At 26.9% G+C, this 27,175-nt stretch overlaps 5 protein-coding genes across 5 annotated transcripts; 2 read left to right on the top strand and 3 right to left on the bottom strand.

The window, feature by feature from the left end:
• The first annotated feature begins 564 nt into the window (after positions 1-564).
• On the top strand, positions 565-1,789 carry LOC127248297 (FCS-Like Zinc finger 6-like). Its single transcript, XM_051270573.1, has 2 exons — positions 565-909; positions 1,427-1,789. The coding sequence occupies exons 1-2, from the start codon at positions 665-667 to the stop codon at positions 1,578-1,580; spliced, it is 399 nt and encodes a 132-aa protein (XP_051126530.1). The 5' UTR covers positions 565-664; the 3' UTR covers positions 1,581-1,789.
• Positions 1,790-9,506: 7,717 nt separating this feature from the next.
• Positions 9,507-10,778, bottom strand: LOC127248256 (uncharacterized). The gene has a single exon (XM_051270512.1). The coding sequence runs from the start codon at positions 10,776-10,778 to the stop codon at positions 9,507-9,509; it is 1,272 nt and encodes a 423-aa protein (XP_051126469.1).
• A 4,438-nt stretch (positions 10,779-15,216) lies between these two features.
• On the top strand, positions 15,217-16,743 carry LOC127248255 (non-specific lipid transfer protein GPI-anchored 4-like). Its single transcript, XM_051270511.1, has 3 exons — positions 15,217-15,553; positions 15,638-15,667; positions 16,451-16,743. The coding sequence occupies exons 1-3, from the start codon at positions 15,217-15,219 to the stop codon at positions 16,630-16,632; spliced, it is 549 nt and encodes a 182-aa protein (XP_051126468.1). The 3' UTR covers positions 16,633-16,743.
• A 372-nt stretch (positions 16,744-17,115) lies between these two features.
• LOC127248354 (ATP synthase delta chain, chloroplastic) lies at positions 17,116-18,050 on the bottom strand. Its single transcript, XM_051270646.1, has one exon. It carries the CDS (start codon positions 17,991-17,993, stop codon positions 17,229-17,231), a length of 765 nt encoding a protein of 254 aa, XP_051126603.1. The 5' UTR covers positions 17,994-18,050; the 3' UTR covers positions 17,116-17,228.
• Positions 18,051-21,624: 3,574 nt separating this feature from the next.
• Positions 21,625-25,662, bottom strand: LOC127248274 (membrane-anchored ubiquitin-fold protein 6-like). Its single transcript, XM_051270548.1, has 4 exons — positions 25,425-25,662; positions 25,083-25,235; positions 23,081-23,251; positions 21,625-21,952 (listed from the first exon to the last, which is right to left on the bottom strand). Exons 2-4 carry the CDS (start codon positions 25,210-25,212, stop codon positions 21,897-21,899), a joined length of 357 nt encoding a protein of 118 aa, XP_051126505.1. The 5' UTR covers positions 25,213-25,235; positions 25,425-25,662; the 3' UTR covers positions 21,625-21,896.
• Positions 25,663-27,175: the final 1,513 nt, after the last annotated feature.

The following is a 27,175-nucleotide window of genomic DNA, read 5'->3' as shown; positions in this document are numbered from 1 at the left end:
GGAATTAAAATTTAATACAATGAATTCTTAGTGCAATTTAATAAAAATTCTTATATATGATCCAAAACCATGTACGTATTTAAATGAAGTCAACCTAAACTTACAACATGCAAAATTTATTGCATATTATTGAATCCAAATAATGTCACAACTAGCATTATTTATTTACTATATATATATATATATATATATATCCGACAAAAAAGCTCCACTTGCAATATGTGGGGCCACCAAAAAATATTTTCTAAAAAATAAAAAAATAAAAAAAATAAAATTAAAAGAAAATTTTTACTAGGCTCAACTAGGGTAGATTCATTTCAAACGTCACCTAAATAAAAATACAATAAAATAAAATAAAAGATTCAATAAAAAGATTCCAGTGATTCCCTCATAAATTAATCTGATTGGCTGTGAGTCCTAATTTTGCAGTGACAGCAATCAACGGTCCAGAATGTTTTTGATCAACGGTCCAGATTTCTTCCCCCATTTCTGATTCTCTGTTTTACCTTCTCAACTCACCACCGTCTGCACCATATATATACATGCACTCAGCTATATATATATGTATATATATGCTTGTGTGGAGATAGATTTAGAGAGAGAAAGAGGTGAAGCGCACGCGTGTGGGGGGAGGAGTGGAGGTGAGCATCGGATTCGAGCGGAGATGATGTTTGGGAAGAGAGCTGAGATGAAGAGGACGACGAGCATGACGGAGTTCGCCTTGGATTTCAGTCGGAGCGGAGAAGCTCTGTTTCAGCCGCTGGATCGGCAGATTCCTGCCGTCGCCGGAGTAGATCGGACGCTGCAGCGGCGTAGCTCGGCGGATTTTGTCCAAACCGCGCCGTTCTTAAGAGCTTGCTCGCTCTGCAGACGCCGCCTCATCCCTGGCCGCGATGTTTACATGTATAGGTAACGTACGCACATACATATATATTTCGATTTTTTGTTCAATCGAAGTGAAATCTCGATTCTATACATAGATATGTGTGTATTTCTGTTGTAACCGCCTCGTTGCTCATGTACTCGTTTTTTTATTTGCAAATTTTTGGTTGCGGAAGCTATAGTGCTTTAGATTAGAACAATCTCTATAAACACATATATATTTCAGTGGAAACCGTTTCGTTGTTTGTGTGTTCGATTTGATTCTACGATCTCATTTGATTTTATTCTTTTTCCAAATTTTTTGTTGCAGAAACTGTCATGCTTTCCGCAGATTAGTGGAAACTGTTTCGTTGTTTGTGTATTCGATTTAAGCATGTGATCTCCTTTAATATGTATATATATATTTTTTCAATTTTTTGGTTGCAGAACAATAATGTTTCTGCAGATTAGAACTGCATCGCTGTTTATGTATTCGATTTAATTTTTCTGTATTTGATCTGATCTGATTTGAATTTTTTTTGTTTGTTTGTTGGTGTGGTTGTAGAGGCGATAGTGCTTTCTGCAGCGTAGAGTGCAGACAACAGCAGATGAGTCAGGACGACAGAAAGGAGAAGTGCTCGCTGGCCATGGCATCCAACCAGGAACCTGCGGCCACCGCCGCCGCCGCCGCCGGTTCTCAAGTCTCCGCCACCGGCTAAAGCCGTCGCCACCGCCGGCGGCTATCATCGCCTCTTTCATATACGCTAATGTCTGTATGTATGTATATATATATATATATTACTCCTATAAGTTACCTGAAATTTTGATATGTAATTTGCTGTGGGAAATTATGCTCTAATTAATTAATTATAGAGCAAGCTATATATACTGTAATATTATGTGTTCTAGTAAAAAATTGCATAAGATAATCAATATTTAGTTTGTATATTTTATTAGCTAATAATAATAAATTATAATATTATTTTATTATTTTTAATAATTATACTATATATTTAATATAATAAATACTTTTACAATTTATAATATATTTATATAAATATTATTATTTTTATATTCCACAATACTAATAAAAATATTTATATATATATATATTTTTATTACAAATTAATATAATATTACATAAAAATATCTATTTGTAGAAAGTAAATGTTATGGGACGAGAGAGTATTTTATATTTAATTGTTATTTTTTATGAGGCAATATAATATACTTATATATATTGTGTTAATAGGTCTATATTGTATTTTCTTTTAAAAATAGACGAGGCCAAAGGGTTTCTTTGGTTTGTATTTTCACTTTGTATTTGAATGAATGTAATTTTTACTTTAAATTGTTTTTTTTTTAAAAATATAATATATATATTATATTATATAATGTTAATATATATTATGTATATTTTTTAAATTTATAGAAAATTGGGTCAATAAATATATTGAATAAATAAACCCATTGTATTTGATTTTTTTTTTTAAGTGGACCATCACTATTCTAATTAAATGTACTATTTACTTTTAGAAAATAATACATCCATATATTATACAAATAAAAAAGCTATTCATTTTTTAATTTAAATTTATACATGTATATATATATTAGTTGTTATAAAAAAAAATATTTTTTTTATATTTTTTACAATAAAAAGAAAAAAAATAAAAAATAAAAAATTATTTGTATTAAAATTTATATTTAAATATAATAAAAAGGCAAAAATATTAAACTCAAAAGAACATAATAAAAATAAAATAAATAGTAGGAATGGAAGCAATAATAGAGGAATGTGATGAGGTCGTTTTCCAATAGCTAATATTTAATATACTCAATTTACTACTTACTTGTCTGATTGATTGCTACAATTAATTAAATATTTTATTTAAAATAATAGTTTTAAAATTGTTACTATATTTATTTCATATAATGTAATATGATGACATTACTTTTATAGTAGTGCCTTTGCTGGCTCAACAAATTAAATATGAAGCATTTTTATATTAAAGTGCCTAATTTCATATCCAATTATTATTAAAGGGGTATTATTATTATTATTATTATTATTATTATTATTATTATTATTATTATTATTATTATTATATTGTACTCTAAATTAACAATAAGGTGTTTTATTATTATCATGGTTTTCTAAAATATATTATATATATGATTTTGTTTTATTTTGATTTGAATTTAAATTTTTTATATGAAAAATATTTTAATTTAAATTGATGCGAATTGATTACTGTTGATTTTAATTTGAAACCAAATAAACTCATTCTCTTACAAACTATACGATTAGATATTCTTTTGAATTATTTTATTACAATAATAATAAATTAATAAAAAATAAAATTTGAATAAAATGTTATAAATATAGAATACGATATATATATATTAAAATCTAAAATAATTCATAATAGCAAAGAAATAAATAATTTAAGTGACAAGTAAACATAATATTAATAAATTAATTGTTGGTATTATTTTATGCATTCGTTTATTGAATACTGACATAAGATGAAAGTGAGGTTTGGTCCCAACAAAGCAAAGCATTTTCTTATTAATTGTTGCCACTTTTTTGGTTTATTATTATTCTTTATTTTATTTTTATTTATTTATTTCTTCCATTTTATTTTCTTTTTATTATAACATAGGATATTATAGTTGACGTTTGGTATAGATTTTGAAATCCTCCCTCCTCCCATAAAGTATTCATTTGTTTTTTACACGTAGTTTTAAAAATATTAGTATTATATTAAGATATAGTAGAAATAAAATAAAAATGACTAAAATAACCTTATTTGTGTAATATATTGTAAGTTGTAAGGGTATTTGTAGTGTTAGGTAGATAGTACAATTACTAAAAAAAGAAAATGAATATTTTGTTATGGAACAGACTAAAATAAAAAAATGAATATTTTGTTATGGGACGGAGGGAGTATTTATTATTATTATTATTATTATGAGTTTTTTGGATAAATTGTGTTTATAAAGAAGAGTGAAATTATTAGAGTAAGAAATGAGAAAAATAAAAAAAACTAGCATATAGAATATTATATGTTACTATATAATCAAATACTATCTTCATTTAGTGTTTAAAATGTATACGAGCATAATTTAAAAATTAATAATATTTTAATTGTAGTGGATATTTAAAATTAGTGTAAAATTAATTTTATCTTTATTTTTTTAGTATAATAGTAATGATGTGATGATATTGTAGAAATATTTGTAAAAAATAAAAATAAGATTCATGATTACTAAAACAAAAAATGTATACATTAATGTGAGAAAGATGTCTACGTTAACGGCGAGACATATGAAGTATAATTTAGAAAATATTGTTCACTTTGTATTTTTAGTAATATATACATATTACACACTATAAAAAATTTAATATAAAAATATTAATTTTTATATTACCGGCATAATTACTCATACTTAACATAAAAAAAAAAAATACTATTATGAATTTTACGCACATACATATCATACTTTCTTATTCCGTCTCTAAAGGTCACATTTATCTTTTGAATTATTGTACTTAATATTAAAAATATTCTTATATTTGTATAATTTTTTTATACAAATATCCTTCTATTAGTATTAATAAGACAATAATTGGAGTATTTTTGCAGTTTTTTTTTTTAAATTTTTACTATATTTTTATATAATAATTAATATTTAAATATAAAAAAATAAAATAAATTGGACCGTTAGAGCCATACAAATATTATTAAAATAAGTCATATACAAAATATTCTACGCATCTAATTATTCTTAACACTGAGTTGGAGTCAATAATACTAATAATAATAATAATAATAATAATAATAATAATTTTTGTGGTATGAAATTATTTGGACCACTAATTTGATGCTTTGTCCAAGATTTTATCTCTTTTTAAAACTTCTGTTCTTGATTTGATTCTCTTTTCATTTTTATTTAAAGTTGCTACACTACACAACTTAAACATATCAAAAACTATTATACAATATATATATATATATATATATAATTCACTTCAATAAAATTATAATTCATAATTCTCATTATATACATATATAAAATTGCATCAATTTAAAAATTCAAGATTTTTTTTTTTTTTTTTTTTTTTTTTTTTTTTTTTTTTTCATTGGCCTTAAGCTCAAATGGCTAAAGATAAGATGAATTTCAAACAACACACTCTTTCCTTCCTGCTACTGCTACAACTATTACTCCTTTCCGTCCCACGTAATTTATCTATATTTTCTATTTTCGTCCGTCCCACATAATTTGTCCTTTTTTTTTTGGAAAATTAATTATACACTTTAATCATATTTTAAAATTTAAATTTTAAATTTTTTTAATCTTAATTAAACTATTTAGTTATCTTAATCTTAATTTATAATTATTTTACTAAATAATAATTATTTTTACTAATATATTTCTTAATTGCTTACTAATTATATTTTACCTAAATTCTCGTGTCTACAGTAATAGACTCATATTACATGGGACGGAGAAAGTATTATTATTACTCCGTCCATTCTATAAGTAAATATATATTTGTTTTTTTCACGTAATTTTAAAAATATTAGTATTATATTGAGATATAATAGGAATGAAGTAGAAATGACTAAAATAATCTTATTAGTATGTGTGATATAAATATAATGACATTTGTGTAATATATTGTAAGTTGTAAAGGTATTTGTAATGTTAGGTAGATAGTACAGTTATTAAAAAAAGGAAATAGATACTTTGTTATGAGACGGAATAAAATGAAAAAATAGATACTTTGTTATGGGACGGATGATATATTATTATTGTTATTATTATTATTATTCCAATGTATGTGTTTTTTTAGTTATTTTTATTGTAAGATATAAAAAAATATAAATATATAATAGAGAATAATATTTTAATATGTATATTTTTGTTATCTTTTAGTGTTTTTTTTTTTTTTTTTGTTGGCCTTTATAGCTATCGGTAGATATTATATATTATATTTTAAAATAATATTAATGGGAATCATATCATTTTGAAAAACGAAACAAACACACTCAGTTCTTCATAATAAGAACATATTTATGGGTTTCTTTGTTTAGTGTTTTATTTTAATGTTTTAATTTTGTTTTGTTTTTAAATTTTTATTTTTATGTGAAGCAAGAAGAATTAGTATCAATAATATAAAAAATAATAGTATTTTATATCGAATGTTAATTTTTTTTTTTGTAAAAAAATACAGTATATATTATATATAATGAGAATTATATTGAAAATATTTTTTCATTGGCAAACAAACCATATATATAATACATATACGACTATTATTTTATATTCCCTCCGTCCAAACTAAAGTATCATATTTATTATTTTTGTCTCTTCTACTCAAAAGTAATTTATTTTATATTTTGGAAAAAAAAAATTATACATTAATATCAAAATTTCATTAACCTTGACTTCAATTACAAATATATTATTACATATAAAATTACTTTATATATAAAATGAAATGGCGAAATTGTCAAAATCTTTTATACTCTTCGACTAACCAATAAAATACTATTCCCCATGTCTAGCCAAACTTACTTTAGTTTGTCTGCTAAATTTACCTTATTATTAATTTTGAAAAAATCAACAAATCAATATTTATCTATTATCCTTCATTCAATATGTATTTTTACAACAAATGTCACTACATTTATTATATCATCTCTCCCATTTTTTTCATTTCTAATTAAAATTTCAAAAATATTTCTAACTATTTTTTTACTTTTATCATTTTTTCAATAAAATATTTTTTTTCTTAATCTCCATACTGGATCCAAATATCAAAGTTTATCGGACGAAGATAATATTATTTTTTAATTTGCTATAAAACCCTAAACGGAGAGAATATATATATATATAAAAAAGTAAAAACTTAAAAAAAAAAAAAAAAAACACACACACTCACAACCCCCCACCCCCACCCCCACCCCCACGCCCTCCTATCTCTCTCTCTATCTATATATATTAATAGTGGTTATAAATAATTGTGTATTTAATTAGGGATGTGTTGAAATGAAGTCCATTAGAATAATGTAATATATGGAAAAGTGTAATTTGCACCCTATTGACACTACACACACACACATATATATATATATATATATATGAATTAAACCAACTCCTTTTTATAAAGTAGAATAACTATTAATTAATTGTGTATGTATATTAATTAATTATATCCTCCCTAAAGTATTCAAACTTTTTTGTTTATAAAAATTGTGAATTTTATATTTATATAAAAGGACAATATATACATATATAGTAGACACAATTTTTATATTGATAAGTGCAAAAAAATGATTTGTATTTGTTTGGTGGTGCTTTGAATGAACTAGAGTGTTGATTTGAATTTTTTTTGTTTAAATGATATTTTAATTTGATATTTTGTGAAAATATATATATATATATATCTATTTTTATTGAAAACCTTATAAACTTAATAGTATTAATTTCATTCGTGGTTTGAATGAAATAGAGTATTGATTTGAATTTTTTTGTTTAAATAATATTTTTATTTGATATTTTGTGAAAATATATATATATATTTTTTTTATTGAAAACCTTATAAACTTAATAATATTAATTTCATTTTGAAATTACAACAAACACACCTAATATGTTTGTTTAGAATTTATACTTTGTAATATTTTTGTTATTAGGTAAGAGGAATTGTATAAAAGTTATAGAGAATAATAATTTTAGTTGGATAAAATTGTTGATTTTTATAGTAGATATATAAATTAAAATGACTCACTAGATAGTTATTTTCTTTTTTAATTTTTTATTTAAATAATTAATAAATTGAAAAAAAAAATGTCAAAGCAAACACCACCTTAACCCATCAATAATTCAATAAAATCCATAGTAAATATCTCTTTTGAGTAGAGCACATCAAATTTTAAAAACACATCAAAATATATTTAACATCATTTTAAATTAGAAACATTCATTAAATATTTATATTTTATTTTATAAAAACATATTATCTATCAAATATTTATTTTTCATTCAAATTTTTGTGTTAAAATTTTTATTTTATTTTTGTAAATATCACTTCAAATTTTATTTTCTACTAAAATAATTTAAAATCTAAAATACCCCGCAACATTAAATTCGAAAAAATCCATGCCATCCTTATAGACATTTTAATCGAGCTCGACATCTTCAAATTGATCAGCAACTCTTCATGCGCGCATTCTTCCACACCTTTGAGCGCGTTTTGATCTTTTTTTTTCCTGATCAATAGTAATAAATTATAAAAATTAGTTCTAATAAATGCAAGAAAATTTTATATAAAGAGATGATGAAAAGTTCAAATACATTCCTTACAAGAAATTATTGTTATTTTTTATTGTTATTATTATTTTTTATTATTTTTAATCTTCTAGGATTTGGGCCATTTTTTTTTTATTCAATTTTTTTACTATGCAATTTATACGATTTTTTTCAAAACATATATTATTTTATTTCATGAAATATTATATTCAATAATTGTTTAACACAAAATATGAACCAAACATACCTCTTGAATTCTTATAAAGACAATTTATTTGTTTGCTATTTAGAGAAGCAAAATTATATATATATATATATATATTTAATTATCAGTACGCATATTTCTTGGATTTAAATTATTTTTGTACTTGTTTTCAATATTTTTGGGCATAATTGATTTTTTATCTTTATTTTTGGAATTGATAAATAGGCATAAAGTTAATTAGATGCTGTCGGAGACCATGCATGCAAATTTTCGACGTGAATGTATTTCCAAATAGTTATTAATATTAATTTTTTTATAACAAAAAAACTCAGGCTATTTTCAATGTGAAATATATATATTTTTGTTTACTTTTTATTTAAATAATAGTTGTCAAATATTAGAGTTCAGTATAAATATACTATTTATATTTCGAATTCTATTTACTTAAAGTTTGATTTCAATTTTTCATAAATTTCTGTAATTAAAACATATAATATTCTGTATTATAAAACATTGTATTTAAATTACTTATTCAAATCAAAACCAAAATTAAAACTAAAGGTGAAGTAAACAAACTCAATTTATAGGCATCCTATGGTTATGCCTTTTTTGTTTTTTGGGTCCAAATTTTACAGTCATAGAAGTCACCGAAAATTACTGCTACGGTCGAAAAATCGTAACTAAACTTATTTTATTGCAAAATACATATATATATATATTAATTACTTGCATGAACTAATTTAATTCAATTAATCAAGATTGGGGAGTTTACATATACCAACATATATATATGGTCAGAAACTACCCAAAAAAATAAATTAAATAAATACAAACAACTGTGTATATGTTTATCTAATCCTCTATTCTCTAATTTATTTCCTATACTATAAATTCTATAACTTATTAACTAAACTTATATATATTTATATATATATATATATGTCTATGTGTGTGATATTGTAAAACCCTAATTAATCCTTAAAAAAAAAAAAAAACAACATTGTCTGTAGTGTGTTGTATGTACTTACAATTTGATTTCTAGCTACTGATGCTTTTCTGATGTTCTTCATCAATGTTGATGATGATGATATATATATATATATCTTTGTATGTATTGCTAACAAATGTCTGTGGTTGAAGCCATCCCTACTTGCAACCATCCTCCATTATCCAAATTCACATCTCTTAGATCACTAAGCTTTCTTAGCTTCACTTCACACTTTTCGACGTCGTCGTCGTTGCTGTCGATTTTTGTCGACTTGATTTCAGTGGAAGAGTTGGCCAATTGTTGTAGGTACAACATTGTCGACGGTGTTTCGTGTCCAATCGTGTTTTCGAGTTGCGGGGAGTGTAGGTTTAGGTTAAGATCGATTTGGTTAATGTTGTTGTCGCGACGATGATCATTTTGTCGACTAGGGTTTGTTGGCATTATCGTTGTCGTCGTTGCCGTTGTTGTTATGACGAGGGGAGTTTTGTAGAATTGTTGTTGGTGTGGTTGGAGATGAATTTGAGGGTTGTAATGAAAATCGTTGAAGTTCGGGATGTAGGCATTATCGGTCGAAGACGTGAGCCAATGGCACCTCTTGTGGCCTCCTAGGGCTTGTCCCGACGTGAATACGCGATGACATACAGAGCATTCGTGCATTTTGAGTGGTCTTTTTCTCGTTGTCGTCGTCGAATTAGTGGAGTCTTGCTCTAGTGTTGTTGTTGTTGTTGTTGTATTCTGTTTGTGACTCTCTTGCATCAAGTCGTGATCGTCGACGACGTCAGTAGAATTGTCGTCGTCGACGACACAATTGTGGGAGCTCTGATCGTCGACTTTAGCTGCAAAGCAACCCTTAACTTTCTTATGGCTAGCTCGATGGCCCCCCAACGCTTGGTGCGACGTGAAAACCTTCTTACAAGCCTTACATTGGAACAATCCTCGCTCGACGACGATTTCCTTGCCCTTGTTTTCATCCTTGTAATGACAAGATTTGTTGGACAACATGACTAGGCAATTGGCTAAATCTTCTTCTTCTCTCGACGTATTTTTCGTCGAGCCCCCCTCATTTCTCGACTCTAACGACTTCTTGCACGTCGACGAATCTTGGCCCCCCGCTCCTCCCTCGTAGTTGTGATGATTACGCGGAATCTTAGCCCGGAGAAAGTAGGGGTGTTTGTATACGTCTCCCTTTGTCGTCGTTGCCGGGTTTGTCCTATTTTCGATGTCTTCGGTAGTTCTTATGTTGATTGTGTTTCCGCCCATTATTACATGGGCTCTCATGTGCCCTCCTAGAGCTCCAGCACAACTAAACCCTCTATTACATACCTTACAATAATGTCTTGTTGTTCCCACATGTCCATGTTCTTGATTTTCTTGGTCATGTTCATTGCTGTCATTGTCCATCAAAGATAGTAACTACAAACATAAAAAACGATTTGTGGGAAAACCCAAAAAAAAAAAAAAAAATATTCCCTTTTGGGTATTTATAATGATGATGTATGTAGAGAGAGATAGAGGTGTAGAGAGAGAGAAGGGTGGCATTGGGTCTAAATGAGGTTATGTATTAAGTATTATATAGTGTGTTTTGTAATGGGGAGTTGGGAGAAGTCCTAGTTTTTAGTTGAAAATTGTTGGTTGGAGGAGAGAGAGAGAGAGTAGGAGTGAGAGTGTGTGATGTGAAGTGAAGTGGTGGTTAGGGGTTATGCGGTTGAGAGTTAATTTCTCACTCTTAGTGGTTTTTCTTGCCATATATAGAGTTTGTTTACTCTTTAATAATTGAAAGACTACATTAGTTTTTCACTTGAAATAGAACTTATTATTATTCAATTTAGATATAAAAAAGAGAAAAAAATAAAAAAAATTGATTATTACTTATTTTTATTTGAAGTATTATTACTTTGTATGATACTTGACAAAACATTAAGTCAAACTATTAGTTATTTATATGTAAAGAAACTATATTTATCTTTTGTATTATTTCTAATTTATTTTTATATAAAACATTATTAGTGTGCATGATATTTGACAATACATTAAGTCAAACTACTAGTTATTTATATGTAAAGTACAAATAAGATTGACTATATTTATCTTTTGTATTGTTTCTAATTTATTTTTATATAAAACATTATTAGTGTGTAATATTTTGACAAAGATATTAAGTCAAACTACTAGCTATTTGTATGTAAAGCACAAATAAGATAGACTATATATTTATCTTTTGTATTATTTCTAATTTAATATTAATAAAATATTATTAGTGTGTATGATATTTGATAAAAACATTAAGTCAAACTACTAGCTATTATATGTAAAGCACAAATAAGATAGACTATATATTTATCTTTTGTATTGTTTCTAATTTAATTTTATCTAATATATTATTAGTGTGTATGATATTTGACAATACATTAAGTCAAACTATTAGCTATTTCTATGTAAAAGCACAAATAAGATAGACTATATTTATCTTTGGAATTATATCTAATAGTCTAGAGTTAATTCCATTGGAATTCCAAAAAAATGGTCACTAAATACACACCCTGTGTGTTTGTCTGAGAGATTTGTTTGGATTTTACTATTCATCCAATTTTTTTTCCCAAAAAATATCAAATCAAACACCTATTTTTCATTTTTTATATTATACTAAAAATCAATTTTACATTCAAAACATCACATCAACACCTATTTATATCATATCATACAACTATTCAAATTCAAATTTTTACTATTCAAATCCCAACTCAAAATCCAAACCCTCAAACAAACACACCCTAAAAAAATTTTAGTTTAAAATATCTTTTGAAACATTACTAAGTGTGTGTTTGACAATTAGCTGATAGCTTTTAACTATTAGCTGATTCAATTAAGCTGTTAATTGTTAGCTGATTCAATTAGCGGTTTGTATTAGAATATTTGGTAAAACAACTGTTTAATATTAGTTGTTTATAAATAAAATGATTATTAAGGACATTGATATGTTATTTTTTAAAATATTTAATTTTGTTTATTTTGGTTTGAAATTTATGATAATTTTTGTTATTAATTATTGAAAATTATAAAAATATTATAAAATATTTATTTTTATTTTTATCTTTAGAGAAAATTATTTTTACTAAAAAATAATAATTTTTTTATTAAAATTATGTAAAATATAAAATAATAAATCTTTCGTATATATATTTTTATTATGTCAATTATTGTTTTAATATATATAAATAAATTAATAACTTTTTTTTTCTATTTGATTTAGTTTTAAAAATTTATATATTTTACAAATAAAATAATTTATATGTAATAATCAATAATATTAATTATTTTAAATTTAGAAAAATAAAAATATAATTTAATAAATTAAATATATTAAAAACAATTAATAAATACTGCTATAAAAATATTTTTATATGTATAAAATAAATAATTAAGTTTTAAGGGTAAATAAAGAATAACCAAAATTAAAATGAAAAAACTCTTTAAAAAATTTAATTTACCAGATACCTAAATTAAATTTTTTGACTGATCAAACAGTTGAAAACTATTCACTAAGCTAAAAGCTCTTAAAAAAACGATTTCCCAATCACCCTCTAAATATAGTAAAACAAAGCATATTATTCCTACAATATTGCATCTATAACTTTTTTCTATGTTTAAATGGTCAACGTTTGTATACCGTGACCATATGTATGAAAGAGAATATTAATAAAATTTACGTTTTTTTTTTTTAACTATAATTTTATCACTTTATCATTTCTTTTATTTTTTTTATAAAAAAATATCTTTAATAAAATTTTACTCATAATTTTTCTATCTTAATTGTTAGTATATTATTTTATCATAAAAAATATAATGTTTAAATACTATTTAAACATAATTTTAGAATAAAATATTATACAACAACTTTAAATTTAATTTTTTATATATTTCTAACATTTAAATTCAATATTTATAATATATTAATATAATATGATATTTTATGAAAATATAATAAAATTTTATGATTTAGATATTTGTTTTATTTATTAAAATATTTTCTTCAAAAATAAAAATAATAGTAAAATTTAATTTAATTTATTTTTTTTAGTTACTTTTTTTTAAAAAAAAATATTATTTGAACATAAAATATTATACCCAAAATAAAAATTAATACCAAATTCAAATAAATTCTTCAAATATTATATAAAAATTGAGTCTAAATAGTATTTTAAGTGTGATATCTTGAGAAAAATAATAATTTTTACAAGAAAATAATATAGTAAAAATTGATATAAAAAAATAATACTGCCTCCGTCCGACTCGAAGTATCTCATTTACTTTTTGCGTGTTGATCTTTGAATATTAATTATTATATCAAAATATAGTATAAATTAATAAAAAATTACAAAAATACTTTCATCAGCGTCTTTTAATACTAATAGAAGGACATTTGTAACAAAAAAATTGTACAAATATAAAAATATTTTAAATGTTAAGTACAATGACACAAAAAGTAAATGTGACCCTTAAAAGCTGACGAAGGGAGTATAATAAAAATTGAGATATAATATAATTTTTATTTTTTTTTTAAAAAAATAAGGAAGTAAATAAAATGTAATAGAAAAACAGATAAATAGATAAAATTAAAATAAAAAAAAAATTCTCTCATTCCATGCGACAACTTTTTTATTGAATGGGACGGAATAGAGAAAATAGAAACAGAAGATTTGATGCCGTACATGAAAATTAGGAACAGTAATCTTCAAAATAGGAATATTTTTTGATATAAAAAATAATAAAATTATATATTTTTATTAATTTGTCTTTCCAAAATTTTAGTTTATAATGTAAAAAAAAATATTTATTTATTGATTTGTACTTCTAACTTTTATTTTTTAAATAAAAAATATTAAATTTTATATAATTTTATTGATTCTTTTTCTCAATATTTTATAAAAGTCTTAAAAGGTCTATATTCTATATATTTGATAATATTTAATATAAATATTATTTTCTAAAAAATAAAATTACATAGACAAATATTAGGGATGACAATAGTATCCAATCAGTGTATTTTTTGGTCAGTCTAATTATTCCAATATCAAGTAGTGTATTATACACTCTAATTAGGTCCATGATCTAAGAGTTGACTCAATCCGATCTATTAATATTTTTAAAAATAATAATAGTTTCTAAAAATATAATTATATTAAAAATAATTTCTTTTAGTTTGATTTATTATATTTTATTGTAACATTTTTAATAAAATACATAAATTCTTATACATATTGGATTGGAGATCGGGTCAACTTGAAGTTAAATTTTTAAAAATATTTTAATATATGGAGTCTATCAAATGTCATAAAAAAATAATAAAATATATACGTATAATTGATATAAATTAATTTTATAAAAAATTTAAATGTATCATTATATATATATATTTGTTTATCTATGAGTAATAAAAATCGAAATAGACCTATAAAATAGTTAATTTCTTGAAATTTTTTGAATAATTATGAAAAAGCAAAAGGCAGTAAGATATTATTGTTGTAATTTATAGAAAAAAATGCATCAAATGTTTATCTAAACCATATAAAAAGTTATCATCCCAAATTTATTGAAGATCAAAATTGTTTATCTATATATATATATATACATACAATTTGATTTTTGAAATTTTAAAAATAACTAATCTTATAATTAAGTAACAAACCCTCGTAGAATTCTCATCCATCCAATTAATTTAAACAAAAACAAATAAAATAAATAAATAAAAACTCAATTATCCATAACCAAAATTAAATCTATAAATTCCCCACATCAAAATTTCACTTTTCCATTCCCCAAATCTCAAAAGCTACAATAAATGGCTAAATCCTTTATCACCTTTCTCCTCCTCTCCCTCATCGCCGCCGCCTCCGCCGCCGCGCCGGCGCAGTCTCCGGCGCCGCCGCCGGAGGACTGCCTGAGTTTGATGTTCAACATGATGGATTGTTTATCGTATCTCGCCACCACCGACGAACCGAAACCCGGACCAATATGTTGTAATGAGTTTAAGGCCGTGGTTTCGGCCAATGCCGGGTGCATTTGCTCGGCGCTCGCCGATTTTCCGAGCATGGGCATCGAGATCAACATGACGAGGGCTATCGATATCTCGCCGGAGTGCGGAGTTTACGATTTTTCCATTATCGACTGTCCCGAACGTACGTACATTTATTTATATATACATCGATATATATAATTTATTTTTTTCTGAAACTAATATGTTATTGTTGTTGTATTTTCAGATATTTCTGCTGCTCCGGCACAATCCCCAGGTATATATGTATTTATTTATTCAATAAAAATAGATAATAATATTTTTTAAAATATATATATATTTAAATAAAGAATGTAGTAATTATTTTATTCATAGTACATCAATTTTTTATTATTTAAAAAAAAATTAGTTTAACTATTTATATAAGATATCCCTAACTAACATTAAATTAAAAAACCTAACTTTTTATATAACATTAAAAATTAATTTATATGAAAAAAATCCATTACTACTTATATATTTACATGAAATAACTATTATAATTTATAATTTTATTATTCAAATCTCAAATTCCTAAATAAAAGAATAGTTATACTGCTAATTTGGTTTATACCGGTAGATTTTACTAAATAATATTTTCTCCGTCCACTTACAAAGTTTATATTTACTTTTGGCGCGGTGTTTAAAAAATAATAGTATTTTAATTATAGTGAGTAGTTAAAAGTAGTGTAACGACATTTTTGCCCTTTTTTTTGTAAAAGTAATGATGTGATGTAAAATAAGGGTATTTGTGACAAAAAGTAGGATATTTAATGAAATGTTAACTTTGTAATTGGACGTCCCAAAGTAGACGATGGAGTATATAAGTATGTTACGTAACAGAATCAACAATAACATCTGTTATTACATCATGTAATACGTTTATTCCGAACTTTTATGACAAATTGTGATAAGGAAAATAAAAAAAAAAAAAAATTAATTATCGGGCGATTAAAATTCAAAACTTCGAAAACTCTTATCCATATAAAACCTGAATCATTGTGTTTTTTAATGTTTGCAGTGAGCAATGGTCCGAGTTTTACTCCGGTAGAATCTCCGGCGTCTAGTTCATCGACATATGCTCCTGCTCCAGCTCCGGCGCCGGCACCAACAAAGAGTCCCGCCGGACGTCTGGCAATTTCCGGCGGCATTTATGCTATTTTCTTTTTCTTAATCGTAAATTTTTATTATCTATTAGTTTGAAATTAATATCTTCTATTTTCATTTTTTAGTATCATATTTTAGGATTCTAATTTTTGCTTTTAGTCGAACTTCTTGATTATTATTTATTCCTAATTTTTCAGTCATTGTAGATATTCTCACCATATTATATTTAAATTTAATTTCAATATTTTGATTTATATAATATATTGCTTCTACTTTATTTAGAACATTATCCAAATAGAAAATGCATAATTAAATATAAAAAATGTCGTATCAATTTTATATTAATTTCATAATTTATGTAATAAAAATATGCGGAGTTTATATTTGAATTTTAAATTGAAATTTGAGGTAATAAATATTTTTATTTTGATTAGTAAATTGATATATAAAGAGGTATAAAATATCAAATTAAATTTTAAGAAATAATAATAATGAAAAAATCAATCAAACACTTAAGAAATTGAAATAATATCCTTCCTCCATAAACAAGATGAAAACTATAACTATATAAGCAGTGTGTGTAAAATAAAATTCCCTCAAAAAAACACACAAATTCATATACATACACATACATATATAATTCAAATTATAATTCCCAATTTAAAATAAAAACAAAAACAAAAAGATCGAATTCATACAGCCAATTGGATGTCCCCGAGATCGAGCTGAGCCGCGATCTCCTCCAGCTGCTTCTTCACGCTCATATCAATCAGCTTCGAGCCGGAATTCCCGTACCTAATAGTGAAGCCGGCTACCAGAGCCGGCTCGATAGCCGTCTTTATCCTCACGTTTTTCGCGCCGGTCAGCATCTGGACCTTCTTAGCTATCTGCGCCAGGTGCTCCTGCTCCAGCTGCACCACCGACGTCACCACCGCCACCTCCGTCTCCGTCAATTTATTGTACGCCGCCTCGAACTCCTTCACGATCTCCTTCACCAGATCTATCCGCTTCATATCCACCAGAATGTTCAGGAAATTCGCCACGTGCGGCTGCAGCGCCGACGCTTGCACAACCTCGTCCAACACCTCGCGCTTCTTCTCGTCGACGACCGTCGGATCGTTGAAGAAGTTCTGAACCGCCTCGTCGGAGAACAACTGCTCGATTTTCTCGACGTCCGCCGCGGTTTGCTCAAGTGTGTTGTTCGATTTCGCAACCTCCGCCAGCGCGTTCGCGTAGCTTCCGGCGGCGGAGTCCGCCATTCTCGCGCCGGAGGATCCGCGGCTGCGGATCCGCCGGAGAGGCTTGACGGTGAGTTTTTGGAGTTTGAGGTTCGATGTGAGGGAGAGTTTTGAGGAGATCGGTTTCGACTGGAGCTTCGAAGACGGCGGCGAGCGGGACCGGAACGCGATTGGCGATTGCTGAAGCGCAGCGGCGGCGGCAGCGGCAGCAGAGGACATTTTTATCGGCGGTGGATTTGGGGAAAAGGGAAAATGGGGAATGCGTGGGGAAGGTGAAGGAGGGTAGTTTTGGATGGAAATGGACGGTTAGGATTGAGTGAGATTGAAGGGACGGACGGTCACGATTTGAAGTAGGATTGGGTGATTGTGGAGAAGGATAGTGCATCTTATCTGGAGGAGATAACGGGAGGACACGTGGCTGTGTTACATTAGCTGAATAGTTTTACTTAGAAATTGACTAAAAAGACCGATAATATTTAGGGTAGTATCCGATTTAGATGAAGGGTAAAATTGGAAATACACTTACCTTGTTTCGTTGGTGCTTTAATGGCCACATCATTTACAATTTACTAAGGGTGTGTTTGTTTGGGGATTTTTCGATATTATACTATTCATTCAATTTTTTTATAAAAAATATTAATTAAATATTTATTTTTTATTACTTATATTACATTAAAAATTAATTTTACATTCAAAATATCACATCGTACAACTATTCAAATTTAAAATTTTTACTATTCAAATCTTAACTCAAAATTCAAATTCTCAAATAAACACATCATAAGAATAGTGATAATTTTGATGGTAGTCAAATATCAAACAATTATATAAATAATATAAAAATAGTAAGAATGTGCAATATATTAATTTTCTTAAAAAATATATTAAATTGTTTTTGTAAAAGAACAAAGTCTTAGAATGGTTTGAGTAGATAATTTTTATTATTTTTAAAAATATTTTTAATGAGAATAATGGAATATATAGAAAAATAAAAGCACTAATAAATTGAGGTAATGCATATAGCAATTTACTTTCCACTTAATTGTTTGCTTATTTATTTATTGCTTCAATTACAATTTGCATCGAAAGTTCAAAATTAAAGCACAAGTAAACGCTACAAATCTTAAACATATCATGATTCAATTACCAAAATTTTAAAAATATAGTAATACTAATTTTTTTACTTAATTTAATTAAAAAACAACTATATTTTATAAAAAAAACATTAAATTAAAACTACAATCACAAAAATTGTAATTTTGAAATAAAAATAAATACTAGATACTCTTTCTATCATCCAAATTTATTATCATTTTTCTTATTCGATTGTCATCTAAATTTATTCTCATTTTTTTTTTTAGTAAAAAATACAATTTTTTCTATAAAATTTATAAAAACTTATATCAAAGCAATGAACATACAATTAGATAAGAGAGAGTATAATATTTTAAATAAAAAATATATCGATATTTATTCTTTTAAACAATCTGGCTCCAAAAGCACCCGTTACACCTCCGGCGACACAAACAATTCAACAAGATGCTCGCCATCTCCTTTTCGACGATCCCAATCTTCTCCCGCTCAATCTGCGCCGCCCGATACTCCGCTGCAGCCGCCACCGGAACAACCACTCTCCGGCACACCGGGCACGTCGCGTGTGGACCCACGAGCAACCATTTCTCGAGACAACGGTGGTGGAACGAATGCCCGCAACCCATAACTCGTCTCACCCCGTCGCCATTCTTGAACTTCGACAAGCATATGCTACATTTGCCGTCGGAGGTGGTGGTGGTGGGCTCTGTTGTTGATCTATAGGTCAAAAGAATGGTGTTTTTGTTGATGATGGACATGTAGTGAAAGGTGCACCTAAAGTGGTTGTAGTGTTTGGATAAAATGCATAGGGACAATATGGTTAGGGTTAGGGCTTGAGGAATAATTTTGAGGAAGAAGAGAGAAATAATGTTGTCTATGCAAGAAAGCACCTTTGGGAAAGATCCCATTGTCATTTTTTTGACAAAGGGATTTTGAGATTTCATTGACATGAACATATATATATATATATATATATATATGGTTGTGGATCGTTTAATTTGAGTGAATCACGTATATTATACATATAACTAATATATATTTATTTAATTATATATAATATAATATAATTATATGTTGATTACCATAGGGCTGATTCGATCAAATCAGCAACGATCAATAGCTAATCCAGTCCATATATATATATATATATATCTTTAACCATGGTGGAGTATTAATTGGGCTTTTGTTTTGTTTTATTTTGTTTTTTTTTTTTGTTTTTTGTTTTTTTATTATTCATTCAATTTGTTGATTTTGAAATTTTATTTTGTAGGTCTTAGTTTGAATAACAATTTAGACTTAAGTTTGTTTCTTTAACTTTAAACGTAATTTTTTACTATTTGAACTTTGCATTTAAAAATATATATATATATATTTTCTCCGTCTCAAAAGAGATGTCTTATGAAAAGTTAGCATGAGAATTAAAGAATAATAATATTTAATTGAAAGTGAATATAAAATAGAATATAAATGACTAAAATACTCATACTTTTTGAAAGCTTTTAAAGAGTATGTTAAAATAATAATTAGAGGTAATTTGAAAAAGTATGAATAATTTTGTTATAAAATGATGACCGTGATTACTAAATAAAGAAACAAGACAATTATTTAAGACGAACGAAAATGAAAAAATAAGACAACTCTTTTGGGACGAAGAGAGTATTTTTATTTTTTTTTTCACAAAATATTTCATCATACATTATTATTTTAATACCAACCTTAAACTAATATTTTCTAAACTACATCAAAAGAACCTTACCCTTAATGTTTCTAAAAAAATATAATATATGTATAAAATATTACAATAATTGAATAATAAAATAAAAACAAATTAAAAAATATTAGTATTATTATTATTGTTGTTGTTTTCTTTAGAGTAATATTTGAGATTGGAGTGAAGTATAAGCCGACACAAATGGATTCACCTAAGCAAAACAAAACTTAGCAGTTTTATTTGTCTTAGCCTCATAACAAAATATTTTGAGGCTGTCTTCACATTGGGTGCAAAATTTTTAAATATATATATATACATCCTTCGTTAATCATACCTGCCCCACAAGATTAACCTAGTACAATTCATATCACTCTAATTTACATACTATTAAATTTGGCCGAAAATTTATTCAAAACATTCTTGAATAATAAGGTTATCAAAATATATACATTTTCACATAGTATTAATATTTTTTTTTATTATTTTTATTTGTCTCAAAATAATAATTTTATAAAAACTTTTGACATTAATAACAGCAAAAAAATCTTTCACACATTTCTTTTTTTTATCAATTATTAATACGATATCTCGTGACCAACTCCGACTATAGTTCCGGAAGAAAAAAGATTATAAGTCAAAAGTAAAACTCACACTCCATGGTATAGAAAAGAACATAACATTCCCACCTGCAACATTTTCAGCAATGCCAATGCCAATGCCGCTGCTGCCGCCGTGGCGGATCAGACAGACTAGAGGCTCTGCTTTCCTGTCCGAAAATTCATCCATCAACACCATATCCACTCTCAAACGCCTGTCTGCAAAAAAAACAAATATATTCTCCGACCTGCACCGGCTTCAATTCATTTCAAAACATCGATAAAAATTAACCGGTATGAAATCGCTGCCACGTGTATTTTATAGAAACAATAAAAACAGAGAATTCACTCTCGTTACAACAGGTATGGTAAAAATCAAAGCAGAAAACACAACATTTCCAAGTTTCCAACCAGAGAACATTCAAATACGTCGTCATCGTTTACCCTGCAATTTTCTTTCTTTTTTTTTTTTTTTTTTTTCTGTTTGGTTCTCTATATGTGTTTCGAGAGGGCTCGAGGTTAAAAAGGCCGTAAATGGCAATAAACCAACCGGGCGAGCCTATGGCACATTCGACACTTTTTGAAATCTATATATTAACATTTGTAACTAATGATTCTCCGCACAATTCATTCACCTGTAATGCAACAAACGTAATGGGAAGCAAGAGAGCGCAAAAGAATGATTAAGGCAGCCCAACTTGGTCGAACATGTTTGAGGGCTCTTCACATAATCGTGCACGAGCATCCCACCTTTTTCCGGGACTTGTCCTGCAGTTTATCTGCAACAATGCCGGCAATTATGAAGATCCAAAAGGCACAAATCAAGCAATTAACAAGAAATGTCGAAGAATTTGGTAAGATCAATTCGGTACAACAGGTTGGTGCGTAAGTAGTTGCAGAAGAGAATTTGAGTGTCATGCAGCAAAAGCATCCGACTCATTTTGTGTTCTTTTTTTCCTTCCTTAATTTTACTATTTAATCTTCTATTTTTTCTACTAAAGCATCACATTTGACTCCTGCATACTAAACAAAGCATTACATCCAACGATTATTTTCAGCTTAAAAACATCAAAACCAAAAACAAAAAAAATAAAAACAAAAATACGAAGGACAAAATGCATCCTTCGGAAGGAAAATGGAGTGTCTCATAAAATTGTTCGGTTCACAAAAACTTTAGTAGAACTGGTAGAGATTACTATGTTTGTTTGTGTTTCCAAACACATTTTTTTCTCTAAAAACATCATATACAAGTTATCCAACATATATTTTCCGTTAATAGAACTTCAAATCCAAACCATCAGAACACAACCAAACACACCGCACTTACTATAATGCAATTAGATAATAATCTAGGACTATTTTAATTGATTAAACTACATTAACTATTTCATAATTTAGCGAATTAATCAAGATGTTTCATCGAATCAAAGAATTTTCATCTACTAAAGAAAACATGTGATTGGATAGCATAAAAAGAATCATCCAATACATACTCGCATAAACTAAACAAGTACAAAATAGAAAGAATGAACAAAAAGGAAATAATAAGTTCAAGTCTAGATGGAAAAGTGTTTCTTGATCACTGAAAAGATGACATGTGAGCCTTTTAAGTAATGTTTTGTTCTTCATTAAAAGCTAAAGTTCTGTTCTTCAGTAAGAGTCCAAGAAAATCTTAGACCTTGAATAATTTTCTATATACACAGTTTTTCTTTTTCACCTTTATAAATACAATTTACAAAACCATTTCAAACAAAAAAATAAGGGCAAAATTGTTTTTTTTTAATAAAAAAAAACACTATTAAAATTATACCACCTAACAGATCATTCCACGGAGGGAGTATAATTTAAAACATCTAAAATGGCACTGTTGCTGAAGGCTATAGAGCTTACGGGTAAACAAATATTACCTTTATGCTTGTCTGGAAGGGGCGGACGCACAATAGCATGCATTGTGATGACTCCTCCTGGAACTTCACTAAGTGGAGTTCGTGATTCGGCAACCGTCATATTATTTTCCAGTATCTTTCCCGCATTGATCAGCTTTATATCATTTATGGATTTAGGACCGTTTTCTTTGTCTGTAGTATAAAGGTGGTTAACAAGGAGGACAAAATATTCTGTGCAAGATATCATCTTATTAGTGAATAAAATTATCTACTAATATGTCATACGGCGCGAGAGCTCCTGTAATTTGATGAAGGGAACCTCTCAAATTGGATATTATATTTTCATTTTTGTTAATTATTAATTTTTCCTTCTCAAGATCACATCAAGGTGAAAGAAAAAATAATCCTGAGCATCCTTAAAGTAAACATACAACCGAAAAAGTTCCTAGATTAGGAGAGCTGTCATTAAACAATATTTTCTCTTTAATTGAAAAGGAAGATCAAAGTATAAGAAGAGACAAAGTTAAGAACTTTTGGGTCTGTTTCTTTAGATCAATTTTCCCAAGTTTTACTATTTGAATTCTGCACTTCCCGAAAGAAATACACTTTTCTACCTCACAAAATATCACATCAAACATCATTTTAGTACCAAACTCAAACCAAATTTTTCCAATCTCAACCAAAAGAAACACACCCTTAGGTTCACTAGAACTATCATCGCTCTAGCCTCTAAGATAACTTCATATAAATTTGAACTCTTCTCTCAATTAAGAAAGATACACAGGGGATAAAGACTTTTTCATTTCAGAAATGAAATCAATCAAAATTAGTTTCTCTATTAGATTACTTACGGCAGCTATTATTGAACCAAATTGAGAGGGTTCTACTTACCTTAATATATATTCACTCAAACTTTAGTTAGACATTTGGCGAGGTAAAGAATATATCAGCACAAAAGAAAAACATAAAGGAAATTCAAAAACTCAAAACTTTTTCACTCCACTTACACTAAGGAAGAAAGAAGAGCATTGAAAGAAAATAAAATCAAAATAGTATAGCAACTCAATCGGAGAAACATATAATGTGGAAACTGATCAAACAGAAGAGCGTAAGAATGCAACGTTTGTAACTTCTTTCGCTACTTAACTGACTTTCATGTGAGAAATACGTGTTCGGTTCAAATGCATTATATCTACTTTCAGTTTTAGTTTCAGGAGCTTCTTATCAACGAGTTATTCATATTTATTTTTCCAGTATTCTCTTTCTTTTACTCAACAAATCCTTTTATACCAAATGCAATATTACTTTACACACTTGCAACAAGTATGCATTATGTATATTTCTTTCCACCAGTATAGCTACAACCAATCCACAAGTATTAACAGATATGAAGTTAGATAATGGAACCTAAGAACACTATAAGCATGCTGTGAAATCCCAATCTCAATTTCATTCATCAAACTTAACTACAGCACACAGAAACCGAAAATCACTTGTCTACAAAACAATGTAGATCAAGTCAATTGCTGAGACAATTCTTATTCACAGGACAAACTATAGTTACCAAATCTCATCGCTGAGCATAAACAATAAAAAAATAAGTAAAAAAATATCCGGGGATTGGCAAACACCTCCTGGTTTCCCAATCATTTGTGAATGGTGATTAGCTTTCTATGCCAGAAATTGAATGTTTTTGTTTACATTTTTTTATCTTTTTTCCTTTTTTTGGCAATTTCATAATGCATTTCTTACCCCTAAACAACATTAAATTGAACTACTATTTTCCATTCTAAAAATTCCAAATCCAAAGGAACACATCCAAAATCAAAAGTAGAGAAACATATATCAACAAAGAATACAACATATTAGTTCATAAACTTCAAGTACAAAAATAGCCAAAAAGTCAAAACAAGATTACGAAAAATGATAAACAACAAATCAAATAGGCAAACGATCAACTTCGGGGCAGAAATTGTCAATAAAGCATCAAAACACGTATATCAACAAAACAGAAATCGATAACCTTTTGGCCATTGAGCAATAATCTTTTCCTTTAGCGACGCCACAGTTGCACTAGTCTTATACTTGCTCGGTCCAATATCAGTGCTATCAGCAAGCCTAAATTTAAGCTCAACCAATTCCTCCACAGCCATCAATCAAAAACCCTAATAACACTCTGTATACAATAAAATCCTAAAATCTTCACTTCAATTTGAAATAAAATAAAATAAACCCTAATCGCCACAAAACACCCCGACCGTACACAAAACCCTAGATCACAACCGAACAGAACTACCTTTGCTCGAAAAATCACGAAATACAGAGCAAATAATACGAACGAAGCCCGTTTTCAACACAAACTAACCAGAGAAGCCTCGTTGAACAACTCCATCGAAACAATCAAACCCAGACAAAAAGAAGAAATTTCGACTTTGTGGGTTTCGAATTCAGGAAGAAGATGCGTTGACTGTGTGAAATTTGTGCAGGAGATTGCAAGAACTAATCAATCAATTGAATGGATCGATCGATCTATCCATCAATCAACCAATCGTGTTAGCTCGCCGAAGAAGAAACTGCTTTCGCTTTGAATACCTATTAACTATTTATTGCCAAATATTTGAGATATATATACAATATGTATATATTTAATTATTACTATTTGGTGGTGTTTTTAACAATAAGACAAATATGATAATGCAATATGTAATAAAATAATTGTAAATAAAATAGGATGCTATATTTAGGTTACATTTGGATATATTTTGAAATCTTTGGATTTTTTATTTATTTTTTGGTTTTAAACTTTAGTACCTTTTGTTGTCCGCGTTAATTACGTTATTTTATTTGAATATAAAAATTAAAATTATTTTAATATAAAAATACGATAAATAAAAAAATTATTATTTATTAAAGTATAAAATTATTTAAAAAAAAATTAATAATTAAATTTTTGAAATTTTAAATAAATAAGTAAACTCAAATAAAAATAAAAAATAATAATAAATTGCTAGTTGGGCTTCTTGCATTTTTCTGAGCCAACTTTGATTTATCTATGTTGGCCCAAATCATTACAAGTTTATTTATGAGAATAGATGTGAAAATTATATTCCGATCTTACATATTTGGGTCAGATGATCCCTTTAGTTAGACATATAAATTGTGATATTATTTCATTATTTTTTATATGAGCAGTGTTATTGATATTTTAAATATTATATTTTAATAAAATATATACAATATGAATATTATTTTGTAAATAATAAAATTTTATATAATATAAATAAATAAATATATTTATTTATTGATGAGAAAAATAAAAATAATTTTTTTTTAATATATCCTATGTAAAATATAAAAAATTTATTTATATTTATTAAGTATATTTAAATGAATAAATTTAGTTAAGAAAAGAAGTCATCTTTTAACAAAAAAAAAAAAAGAGTCATCATTTAATAAAAATTAATTAAATACATGTATTGTACTCCTTCCGTCTCACTTCTCATATCCACTTTTTTATTTTCGTCTGTCGCACTTATTTTGTCATTTTTTTTTAAAAAATAATTATACACTTTAATCTTATTTTTAAAATTTAATTTATAATTTTTTTAATTTTAATTATACTAATCAATTATCTTAATCTTAATCTATAATTATTTTTATTATTAAATAATTATTTCTACTAATACGTTTTTAATTATTTACTAATTATACCCTTTCTAAATTTACATGTCTATAGTAACACGGACAAAATATTCGAGACGGAGGGAGTAATATTTTTAAAATTATAAAATATAATTTTATATACTAAAAAGTAAAATACCAACATGTATTAGTTTAAAACAAATTTGAGTATGATGATATTGATAAAAACATTAGTCCCTATCACCCAAACACTCTGTACCATTTTCTTTTTGGTATGTCCCAAACACTTGCAATATTTTCAAAATAGGAAATAATTAATTATACTTAATCTCTACCCCATACTTTATCCATTCACATCATACAAATAAAAGAAATAAAATATATATTTCTCTCTCCATCACATCACCTAAATTATCCTACTTAATAATACCCACCTAAAAACTCGTGTCAAAAACAAATGTTGCACCTTGTTTG

Source organism: Andrographis paniculata, unplaced genomic scaffold (genome assembly GCF_009805555.1).
Source record: "Andrographis paniculata isolate CXL003 unplaced genomic scaffold, ASM980555v1 Contig33END, whole genome shotgun sequence".
NCBI classification, from domain to species: domain Eukaryota; kingdom Viridiplantae; phylum Streptophyta; class Magnoliopsida; order Lamiales; family Acanthaceae; genus Andrographis; species Andrographis paniculata.
Note: the sequence above shows the minus strand (reverse complement) of the source record. Positions and strands in the feature narration are given on the sequence as shown.

What these genes read in the sequence shown, in the direction of transcription:
- LOC127248256 (XM_051270512.1), bottom strand. Translation starts at nt 10,778, where the DNA reads ATGGACAATGACAGCAATGAACATGACCAAGAAAATCAAGAACATGGA.
- LOC127248297 (XM_051270573.1), top strand. Translation starts at nt 665, where the DNA reads ATGATGTTTGGGAAGAGAGCTGAGATGAAGAGGACGACGAGCATGACG. An exon ending in CGCGATGTTTACATGTATAG is followed by an intron (nt 910 to 1,426) that starts GTAACGTACGCA and finishes GTGTGGTTGTAG; the next exon opens with AGGCGATAGTGCTTTCTGCA.
- LOC127248354 (XM_051270646.1), bottom strand. Translation starts at nt 17,993, where the DNA reads ATGTCCTCTGCTGCCGCTGCCGCCGCCGCTGCGCTTCAGCAATCGCCA.
- LOC127248255 (XM_051270511.1), top strand. Translation starts at nt 15,217, where the DNA reads ATGGCTAAATCCTTTATCACCTTTCTCCTCCTCTCCCTCATCGCCGCC. An exon ending in CATTATCGACTGTCCCGAAC is followed by an intron (nt 15,554 to 15,637) that starts GTACGTACATTT and finishes TTGTATTTTCAG; the next exon opens with ATATTTCTGCTGCTCCGGCA. An exon ending in TGCTCCGGCACAATCCCCAG is followed by an intron (nt 15,668 to 16,450) that starts GTATATATGTAT and finishes TAATGTTTGCAG; the next exon opens with TGAGCAATGGTCCGAGTTTT.
- LOC127248274 (XM_051270548.1), bottom strand. Translation starts at nt 25,212, where the DNA reads ATGGCTGTGGAGGAATTGGTTGAGCTTAAATTTAGGCTTGCTGATAGC. An exon ending in TATTGCTCAATGGCCAAAAG is followed by an intron (nt 23,252 to 25,082) that starts GTTATCGATTTC and finishes TTTATACTACAG; the next exon opens with ACAAAGAAAACGGTCCTAAA. An exon ending in CCTTCCAGACAAGCATAAAG is followed by an intron (nt 21,953 to 23,080) that starts GTAATATTTGTT and finishes GCATTGTTGCAG; the next exon opens with ATAAACTGCAGGACAAGTCC.